The 10,948-nt window shown below is 41.9% G+C and overlaps 1 protein-coding gene across 1 annotated transcript in view; it reads left to right on the top strand.

Moving 5' to 3' along the window:
- LOC137413263 (CD166 antigen-like) overlaps nucleotides 1–10,948 on the top strand; it is a 165,070-nt gene that overhangs the window by 129,183 nt on the left and 24,939 nt on the right. The window contains exons 5-11 of the mRNA XM_078782494.1: nucleotides 326–413; nucleotides 519–701; nucleotides 3,282–3,412; nucleotides 6,492–6,636; nucleotides 8,318–8,433; nucleotides 8,678–8,819; nucleotides 10,085–10,200. Of these exons, the coding sequence (XP_078638620.1) occupies nucleotides 326–413; nucleotides 519–701; nucleotides 3,282–3,412; nucleotides 6,492–6,636; nucleotides 8,318–8,433; nucleotides 8,678–8,819; nucleotides 10,085–10,200 (921 nt within the window). The remainder of the gene's footprint in view (nucleotides 1–325; nucleotides 414–518; nucleotides 702–3,281; nucleotides 3,413–6,491; nucleotides 6,637–8,317; nucleotides 8,434–8,677; nucleotides 8,820–10,084; nucleotides 10,201–10,948) is intronic.

Raw genomic sequence — 10,948 nt, 5'->3', positions numbered from 1 at the left:
GACGTGAATATCGAAGCACCTGGATTTTCATCTTGGGTGAATGTAAAACGAACTATGCTACTCTCACTGTTTAATGGATCAGGTTTGCGAGACATTCAAGACATTTGTTCTTGGTGTTTAAGGCTCATAATGCTCAGCCACTTCAATGGTGCCACATGCAGGAAAAATAGGCAATAAAAGTTTTTTGTAGAAAATGTATCTCAAACCAATTTGCACAGTTTACTGTTTTGTTTACAGTTGACTGTTTTGTTTACAGTTTACTGTTTTGTTTACAGTTTACTGTTTTGTTTACAGTTTACTGTTTTGAATGTTTTTGCTTTGACAGATTGGTGAATGCAAGATCAAAGGTTCCTACCCAATGGCTAATCTCACTTGGTACAAGGACAGCACGGAGCTCGATAACAATGTGGCCGGTAATAAAATTAATATTTGGATCATTGTTAACTATGACATCACATTCAATAATTTGTCAAGCAGAGGAAGTTTGTGTCGTGACTTGTCACCGTTTTATCCTGCAGATGTCACCGTTGATAATAAGGAGGTGCGCGAGTCCAATGGCCTCTACACAACCAGTTCTAAACTCCACTACCAACCGACGGAAGATGACTGGGATGCTAAGTACCACTGTGAGGTCACATTCCTAAAACAACTTGGAGAATTCGGACGCAAGAAGTCCAGCGACATCAGTGTGGAATTCATCTGTGAGTGAATGATATTAATGCTTAATGCCAAATTTAACTCTAACTCAGCAGTCCATAGGATGGTTCAGGAAGATGTAACTCAGCAGTCCATAGTAGTCCAGGAAAATGTAACTCAGCAGTCCACAGAATGGTCCAGGAAGATGTAACTCAGCAGTCCATAGTATGGTCCAGGAAGATGTAACTCAGCAGTCCACAGTAGTCCAGGAAGATGTAACTCAGCAGTCCACAGTAGTCCAGGAAAATGTAACTCAGCATTCCATAGTAGTCCAGGAAGATGTAACTCAGCAGTCCACAGTAGTCCAGGAAAATGTAACTCAGCAGTCCACAGTAGTCCAGGAAGATGTAACTCAGCAGTCCACAGTAGTCCAGGAAAATGTAACTCAGCATTCCATAGTAGTCCAGGAAGATGTAACTCAGCAGTCCACAGTAGTCCAGGAAAATGTAACTCAGCAGTCCATAGTAGTCCAGGAAGATGTAACTCAGCAGTCCATAGTATGGTCCAGGAAGATGTAACTCAGCAGTCCACAGTAGTCCAGGAAGATGTAACTCAGCAGTCCATAGTTGTCCAGGAAGATGTAACTCAGCAGTCCATAGTATGGTCCAGGAAGATGTAACTCAGCAGTCCATAGTATGGGTCAGGAAGATGTAACTCAGCAGTCCATAGTAGTCCAGGAAGAAGTAACTCAGCAGTCCATAGTATGGTCCAGAAAGATGTAACTCAGCAGTCCATGCTGCAGTCCATAGTATGGTCCTATGGACTGCAGCGTGGTCCATAGTATGGACATAGTAGTCCAGGAAGATGTAACTCAGAAGATGTTTCAAAAAATAAGTAAAATTGTGATTGGTTTTTTTTATCACTATTAATGCTACTCTACATATTGCGTGTCCCTCTAATCGGGTTATACAGTTTTGTGAAATCTTCACATCAGCAATTAAATATGTCATCTTCAAGATTTGCTGAAACGTTCAAATAAAATAGAGGGGACCCAATGAACGAGTGGAAGTATAAGAATCGCAACGAGGTTTACATAGGGGAATCTTACGGAGGATGTCTGTCGGAAAAGCCGAGCATCCTGAGCCGACGTGAAACTGAGCTTCCTATCTGCCATCATTAGTTGGTGGACGTTAAAGATCCCATGGAGTCCTTCGCAAAGAGTCGGCAGACCATCGTCGGCACCATTAATAAATTACAAATTCCTGCCCTAACTACTGCTGGGAAGGCAATGGCAAACCACCCAGTATGTGCTTAGCTCAGGAAACTGATTTGGTGGCACCAACACTCTGTGATGAGTAAGGTACATCAGAGAGATAATAATTATAAGAATAATAATCGTTAATTTATAAATTTTAATAAAGGCAAGCTACAGCAGCAATCCTCTCTGCCAATATTGAAAAAGAAGTTACTGGTCAGCTCCCTGAAGGAAATTGGAATGGCAAAGAAAATCTCACACATTCACTTTATTCCTATAAAATGGCCGGCTGTCTGATCCCGCAATTGAATTTTTTTCCTGTGTTCATCCTATGGGAGATCCGTGGAGCCTCACCATCAGCTATCACCTGTTTTGGGGATATATCACCAAGATGGCCTCCAGAACCATCTATATATAACGGAGCAAGTGTTTGTATGTATGTCCACTCTGTATCCCATGTTTGGACAACTGGCTTGACACCATGACCTGCAATTGCAACCTGAAAAATATATATTTCCACCATTTTGGTGCCATGATGAGTCTCTTCGGAAGTGTCGTATTCATAATTGCCATGCCCACAAACAATCGAAGCAACTGTTGAAAGGATCATCAAGTATCGAACGGTTGGAGCTGATATAGGCATCACGAGCCTTAATATGACTCTACTGCAAAGCCGCAATGAGCCGGCGAAGCCAAAGCCTCTATTGAACTTTTTCACAATTTTCTATGCATACTCCGCATCCGCAAGATGGCGGCCTCCATGGAGCCATTTGGTGCGTCAAAGCTTCGAAATTCTCAAAGGATCCAGCAAAATCTGGCTTTTTAACATAATATGCGTTCATTCACAACACCGGCTTCGCCGGCTATTAAGGCCACAGAACATGTAGGCCTCAGGCGTCATGATGAGCCAGTGCAATTGCAATTATCCAAGCTATATAACCATGATATATGCACATAAGCAGTACAGAGGTTTTTGCTTCATGCACGTAACCGGGGTTATTTTTGCTTTTGCGAGCAATTGAGGCAGCGGTCTGTTGTTTATACACCGCCCAAATAAAATGGATGTGTCAGAGGATGGCATTGCATGCTCAGAACAAGATTGCCCTCAGGGTGGGTACTCTGATAGTGAGCTTAAAACTCTAACATGTTAGCAACTTTTTAGAGCACCGTAAACAGTTTCATATCTTCAAAGAGTACATCTGATAGGTGGATGAACTTTAATGTGACATCTCATTCAAATGAAATTTATCAAACCAATGAACTGTGCAAGATAAGGTCGTTTGGCAAGTAGCTTAGAATGGAGACTTTTACATGTTATCTGATGGCACGCTGAAAAATAATACATGTTATAGAGCTTCTGATTCTAATTTGTGAAAACATATCCGAACAGATCCTGCAAAGAGCGTCACACTGAAAATTGTGTCTCCTTCACCGCAACCAATTAAAGAAGGTGATGACGTTGTGCTTGAATGCTCTACAAAGGAAAATTCTGACTTGGACTACAGCATTTCATGGCAGAAGGTAGGATTTACATTTGCAATACAAAGAGTGATCATTTAGTCTGGCTTGCCTTGATGGAAAAAGTCATTGACTGACATTGATGAAAATGTTAGTTTTTTTTGTATATAAGTGTTTCCTCATTTTATCACTTGAACTCCATAAAGAGCTGAGTGCTCACCTCCATTCTCTAAAGTGGAACTGACTCCTGTGGCTGTATCTCATGCCCTTCCTACCGGTTTTCCAAGATTGCTGCCCATCATCATATTTGGCTTTCTCACATATCAATCAATGCTCTCTTCTGCTCTCATTGACCCCATCCATCCTCCTTCACCTTCCTTTTCTGCTACACCTCTACTCTCCTTGTTCTCCTTTGATTATCGAGCAGTCCATGAACCTGCTGACTTCTGTAATTTTACTCCTCAACGAGCCAAGATTTCTGTATATAAAAATTATATTACCAGGTAATAGGCATCCGCAACCTTCACTGGCCATCTGTCGAGGCCCTGGATTATATCAAAAAGGACTACTGAAAGTACTGGTCAACACAAAGTTCAGGATAATATTTTAGTCCTCATTAAATTATATGTTGTCTATTGTGCCACACCGGGCAGCAATTGTGCCACACCGGGCAGCAATTGTTCCACACCGGGCAACAATTGTGCCACACCGGGCAACAATTGTGCCACACCGGGCAACAATTGTGCCACACCGGGCAGCAATTGTGCCACACGGGGCAACAATTGTGCCACACTGGGCAGCAATTGTGCCACACCGGACAGCAATTGTGCCACACCAGGCAGCAATTGTGCCACACCGGGCAGCAATTGTGCCACACCGGGCAGAAATTGTGCCACACCGGGCAGAAATTGTGCCACACCGGGCAGAAATTGTGCCACACCGGGCAGAAATTGTGCCACACCGGGCAGAAATTGTGCCACACTGGGCAGAAATTGTGCCACACCGCTGACACGCCACGTATGATAGATGATGCAAGCATCGTTTTCTTGAGCTAGAGCTGAAAAGAGCTTTCATACAAATAGAGCCCAAGCCAGTGTTTTTTTTCCCAGTAGATCGTTTCCCAAGCATTCCTAGAAAATTGTGGGAAACCGATTCAGAATTCCTGCCTTTTCCCAGGTTTTTTTCTATTCTGGCTTTGAAAATTCGGGCTCGAACAAATCTCTAATGGCAAGTTTAGATGTACTTGCAACTTGTGCAGTGTGCTTGGTGTACCTCCTTTCCCAACAATAAGGAAAGACTCATTAACTTGTATTTTATGGCCTTCAAAGACATCCTACAACCAAGTTCATAAAAAGATACATGATGATTGGATGAAAAATGTGACCGACGTTCCAAAAAATCCGTTTTCTGCAGGCATCGGTTGCAGTGCTTCATGTAACAGGAATAAACAGCCTCGACCTCGCTTTGCTCATCCTCAGCTGAATGATAAATATAAATATTATAATATATATATATAAATTATATATATAAATATTGTTACGTTCTTTATATATATAAATATTGTTACGTTTGTGGGGGTAGATGAAGGAATCCCATAGTAAAGATAGGATTGTATAGTTATAGCATGGACCGTGGACGCTTCGGAGAAATATCGATGTATTTAAGTAGGGAAACTGGAGCTTAAGATTGTTTATGTGTCTTCACACAAGGGGCGTAACTGTGCTAAGGTTGGTTTCCCACTATGTGATATTCCCTCTGTGAACTTTTCCCTACGTTTTACAACTACCACGAGGCCAGCCATGCAAAGCCTCCATTAAACAACAATAACCGTCCACTGCATGCCGACAGAACCCAGAACATAGCCAATCAGACTAGGCCCTGCCTCCAAAAGAGCGGAGCCGGCAGGCTTTGCATATAATAGATACATACAAAGATACTGCCAAAAACTACATATAGCACAATATCTCAAATGACGAAAAACAAGTTCGTCATTGGTCAAGAGGACATGGTGATTGGGGTGATTGGTGATTGGGGATTGTCATGAGGTGATTCAACAGAGCTCGGAGAATAGTCGGGGTGATGTCAGAGCAAGGAGTTTTGAGAAGGAGCAGAGGAAACAGACGTTGGTGGAGGAGCTGCTCTCTTTTGTGTGTGCGCCTGAGAGGAACGCTGTTGCCGAGGCGGCCAGATTTTGAGGGGGTTTTGGACTCCGCTGGGCTCGTGGTGAGCTGGGAGCCACGTTGTGCTTGCTGGCCAGGAATTGAGAGGAGAACATTTTTGGCTGCCACTTCACGGCTTTGTGCACTCATGTGATTGCCCGGCGCCATTTTGGGGCACTTCGATGTGTGGTCCTTTCATTGACCAACCTCCCCATTTCAACAGCTGCCAAGCTCCTAAAAGTCCTCGTTGAGGCCAAAGCTGAGTACCGGCATGACGAGGGCTCGGCTGTGGTGCTTCTGGGAGGCAGAGGAGGTCACGAGTGAGAAAAAGGGGGCTGCCTCATTGCTCGCCCCACGGCTCTGGATGTCCTTGCTTTCGTAGTCGGTGCCATCTTGTCTCTTCGGAGGTGTGGGACGATCTGGGCTTTGCCACCGCCGCTGGCCTTACAAAAAGACCATTTGGGACTAGATAAGTGCACTATAAAAAAACAACATTAATTTTATTGTATCTCTCCCCTTGTCCGTATTTGAGGCTGTATGTGAGATACCTCAGTTAGAATTTTAGTTTTTACTTCAACATTTATTTTGACACTTTCATATTACATTTATTTTCATTCAATCATTATTTGTTAAATTTACCGTCGTGTCTGTTTGTTGTGGGTTCCAGATTAAACCCTTGTACTTTCGTCAGGTAAGCGCTTCACATCCTTCACCTCGCTCGTGACAAACTAACAGCCATTTTTCGGGCAGCCGCCTCGGGAGTAAAGACCGTCCGGCTATTCGTCCAAGGCTGGTGTTCATCGGCTATGGACAGGACAATACATTACTTTGGAAACTGATCAAAATGGACTAAATTCTAAAGATGCTTGTGGATTATTAAAATTATATATAGAAGTTGTTAAGGTAGTATCTAAAATTGTATTGTGTTGTATGGCATACATGGGCGAAAGACTGTAAATGTTCCTATGCAATTTTGTGTGTAGGGTGGAGTGAAAAAACACCAAGAAAGCGAATCATTAACGCTTCATTCAGTTACAAGGGAAGATGCTGTGACGTACAAGTGCAGCACGTTCGACTTTACTCAATATTTGGATGGACCAAGTGATCAAATAACCCTGCAGGTTAACTGTAAGTATGCATGACGTTATCGTTGCTTTGTTTGCCTCGTATTTCACTGAATAATTGAAAAATAAATAATTTGTATGAGAGACGAAATGGATCATTCACCAGGTATGGGTTATTAGTTGGCATCACTGTGTCCATCTATTGGAGCATCTGGCCTTGTAAGTCTGGTTTAGGCAGTAGGGCGTAACTAACAGCACAGTAACTGTAATGTGGAATATAGTTTCTGATGGCCGCACAAGATTGTCCTAAAGACTCAAGCATTTGTCTTCATATAGGAGCAATCGAGCAAAACATATGCACAGAGGAGCGAGGTGGGAGTATATTAGTTGGTTCAACTATATTAGTTGGTCTTGTGTGTTATTCTGTCTGTTTGTCTGTCTATCTGTTTGTCAGTCACTTACAGGTCACAATTTTAAACCGATCTTTACGAAACCTCACTGAATGATAGAGTTGACCATAAGGAAGAAGCCTATTGATTTTGAGGTCAAAAAGTCAAAAGGTCAACAACTTTGCAGAATTTCTAAAATCCTCAATTTTACAACCAATTGACTTAAACTTTGAATAGGATTTGCAAATCAGGTCACTGAATTCAACCACAAATTATTTGTGAGGTCAACATAGGCCAAAAGGTCAACAAAGGCCGAAGGTGAGCAACTTATTTTAGGGATTTTGAAAGTATCGTACTATGCTATGTTCGACATATTTAGTGTTTGCTTATTTGATCGTGATCATGATATCAAAAAGTTGTGGACATATTTGGATAAAACATGGTGGACATGTTCGGTGAGTGACAAGGAGAAATTGATGAGATTTTGGTGAAGATCCGGTTCTGGGTACATATACTAGAATTTTAAAAGTGATTCCTCACTATTGAGAGATACGGCCAAAAACTACACGTAGCACAACATCTCAAAACGTTGCGGGTGGATTTGGACAAAAATTGGTGGATGAGTTGGGTAGGTGACAAGAACAAGCCGATTCGATTTTGGTTAAGGTACGGATGCACATTTCACCACATGTAAATTTATAGTCCTTATGTAGGTGTGGAGCTTTCTGATTGTGTTCATGGCAACCAGTTGCATGTTCTATATCAACATACATGACTGTACAAGAGAGAATCTTTCTTTTTTTTGTATACAAGATCATGGCTCGTGTAAGAGCTAACATTAATCACAAAAAGACAAACTGACACATAAAACATAAGATAAAGGGGGTGGGAGACAAGATGGGGAGAGAGAGGGAAGAACACAAGCACTACAGAAGAGAACGGACATCGGGAGATATGTGGGAGGGAGAGGGCTTAGGGGGAGGAGGCATGGGAAGGGGGGGAGGGGATTTCTTTTTCTTTCTTTTTTACACGAGATGTGTTCCTACACATGTTGTTTTCATTTTAAACCCAGTTTTTCCTCCAGTTCCATGATTATTTCCAATAATGGATATATACACAGTGTTCCTGTGATGGCAGGTGATGGAGAATTGTCCCCATCTGTCCGCCTGGGATTAGTGCGTATGTCCTGTGCATAGGAAACTTACAAAAGTCCACCGAATCAAGCTTATCTAGACTTTTATGGATATTCATTTTGTTCGCTGCATGAAAAACTTTATGGCATATGCAGCTAGAAGTTAAGGAAACAACACAGGGTAAGGTGGCCATATTAAATGAGTAACCATCTCATCTATACAGCGATCGAGAACCTGACAGTGACACCTGAAGGACCAGTGGTCAAGCATCGTGGTGATTCACTAACACTGGAATGCAATAGTTCTCCATCACAAACCTCAATGTACATCTGGACCAAGGTATGCATGGGAGATTAGGAAGTGACAACAAGTGAATTACAAAAACTGATTTCTCATGAAAGACGATGCTCATCTGGGAAGGCAGTAGGACTTTGCAGTCCTTATCAGGATGATAAAACAATGAAGTTTAAACGAAATTCGTTTCAGAAGTATATTTTCTCACAAGACAATTTTAACTGCTAATCCTAAAAAAATATATATATATATTTTTTTGTTTCCTTCTGGACATCTCCCTCCCACGTAGGACAACAATACAGTAGGAGAAGGCATGATGCTAAAATTTGACAACATCAATTATGATCAATCAGGAACTTACTACTGTGAAGTCTCGGTACCTTCAGTTCCGGGTCTGGAAAAGGAAGTCAAAGTGGATGTTAAAGTTGAAGGTACGCACAAAAGTCACCCGCCTTCTGATGTTACTTTATTAAAGAGTACATTGTTTTTTCCACACTTTACTGAGTACCACTTTTAGATTATGCATGGTATATTTCCATAACTCCATATTTTTTTCCTTTTGTGAATTATCAAAGGAGATCATCACATAGTGGTACTGTGTTCAAAGGGTAGACTTTTTGAAAGAGACATCAACCAAGGGGTAGACGGTTTTTAAAGTGGACATCAAATCCAGCTGTCCTGCCTAATAACATTCACCAGTGGCCATTGAAAGTCTTGTGATACTTCCTATTTCTGCCTACCTGATGAGGGGCACAGCATTCTAGCATAGCCATTAGGGTGGCCCTTAAATGGGGTGAAAATTTTAAAATGTTAATTTGAATATTCTCATGGCCTAACTGTGATCCACGTGGGATACAAACACTGCAGGCAAAATTTCATACAAGTCTGTTCATATTTAGAGGTAATCCAGGCACCTTCAAGAGTCAAGATTTTATATACTATATATGTATATATATATATATATAATATATATATATTATATATATATATATATATATTTTTTTTTTTTATATTTCTAGTCCAGAGATGTGATAATTATTCATAAGTATGTTTTATCAAACGGTGTTTATTTATTTCTGTGATACATACTGTATTATCTGTGATATGTGTTTTTAGTGTTACATGACCTCAATCATATGGCCTGTAGGGGGAAATGTTCAAGGGTGCTGGACTACCTCTAAATATTTATGAATTTAGCTGACATTTGGCCTGTTTTGTTTTGCTGGCAAATGTACCACTTCTAGAGGGTGAGAGTGTAACATTTCAAACCGTCAAAAATAAGGGCCACCCTAATAGCCATGACCCCAAAAATGACGCTGGGTACGAGCTGCGCGTTTGAGAGACAAACGGACACAGAGATACGGACATAGAGAGTCATACATGTAAAGACAGAAAAACACAGATACAGTAATAGAAGACAGACAGACAGACAGACAGACAGAATGACCCTGAATAAATTTCTTCTTTCGGATTGGCTGTGGAATTGCTGCTACCTGCAGTTGTTGTTGTTGTTGTTGTTGTTGTTGTTGTTGTTGTTGGTGTACAGCTCCAGACAGTCCTCTCGAACATAATTCGAGATTGTATACAACATAAGTTTACATAATTGTTTACAACATAAAACAAGTGTACAGTATTAGGTACTCCAAGGCTCTTCTCTTCCTACCAAAATGAATAAATATTCGTTGTGCTTGTGCAGGAAAACCAGAAGTTTCCGTCAAAAAGACCATGAGCAGTGCGAAAGGCGTTAATTTTGAGTGCATGGCCAAAGGATACCCCACACCAAAGATCTCTTGGAATGTCGAACAGTTACCTGTGAGTATGCACTCCAGAACTTTCCTCATGATTACAACCATCTTGCTCACTGCGCAATGGATGCTCCACATGCCGATTATCGATTACCGATTGACTTTTTGTCACTGCTGTTGCTGCTGTTGCTTTGGTTTACCTGTTACTGCGTTTGAGATCTATCGATCCGGGTCCATCCCAACATCTTTGTTCTTTGGTCCTTCCACATTTCTTTCTACTTTTTCACATTTCTCTTTATTCATTCTAATTCTTGCTTTTTCTTCTCCTTTATCTCTGTCAGTCTTTATTTATTTATTTATTTATCTATCTGTCTAGAATAAGTGAATGCTAGCAGTTTAGGGGTTGCCGAAGGCGAGAAGAAGAGGCCATTTCGTTGGGTACAAAGCTTGTTTATTGTACAGAAATCTCCAGCAACTGCTCGCGAACGGAAGTCGGAACGGCTTATATAAAACCAAAAACCCTCTTCGGAGGGCGTGGCTCCAACAGCCGCGTGTGCGTCACGACCACACAACCAACAGCCCGTGCGCGTGGGTTAGACCAAACATATCGTATTGGTAACCGTCACATGCGGATAAGATAACCGCGACATGTGAATAAGGTAACCGCTACATGCGCCCCCCCCCCCCAGAAGGCACGCCACGGGCGTGTACGTAGTTCGCAGGCGCGCTCGGCAGTGCCGAGAAGGCTCGAGCAGGGCCCGGCCCCGGTACGCGCGAAAAAACGCCGCCGTGGGGTTGAGTCGACCGAGGGGCTG

The sequence above is a fragment of the Myxine glutinosa genome, chromosome 7, assembly GCF_964187855.1.
Source record: "Myxine glutinosa chromosome 7, kmMyxGlut1.1, whole genome shotgun sequence".
Classification (NCBI taxonomy): domain Eukaryota; kingdom Metazoa; phylum Chordata; class Myxini; order Myxiniformes; family Myxinidae; genus Myxine; species Myxine glutinosa.
This window is presented reverse-complemented; position numbering and strand designations above follow the sequence as displayed.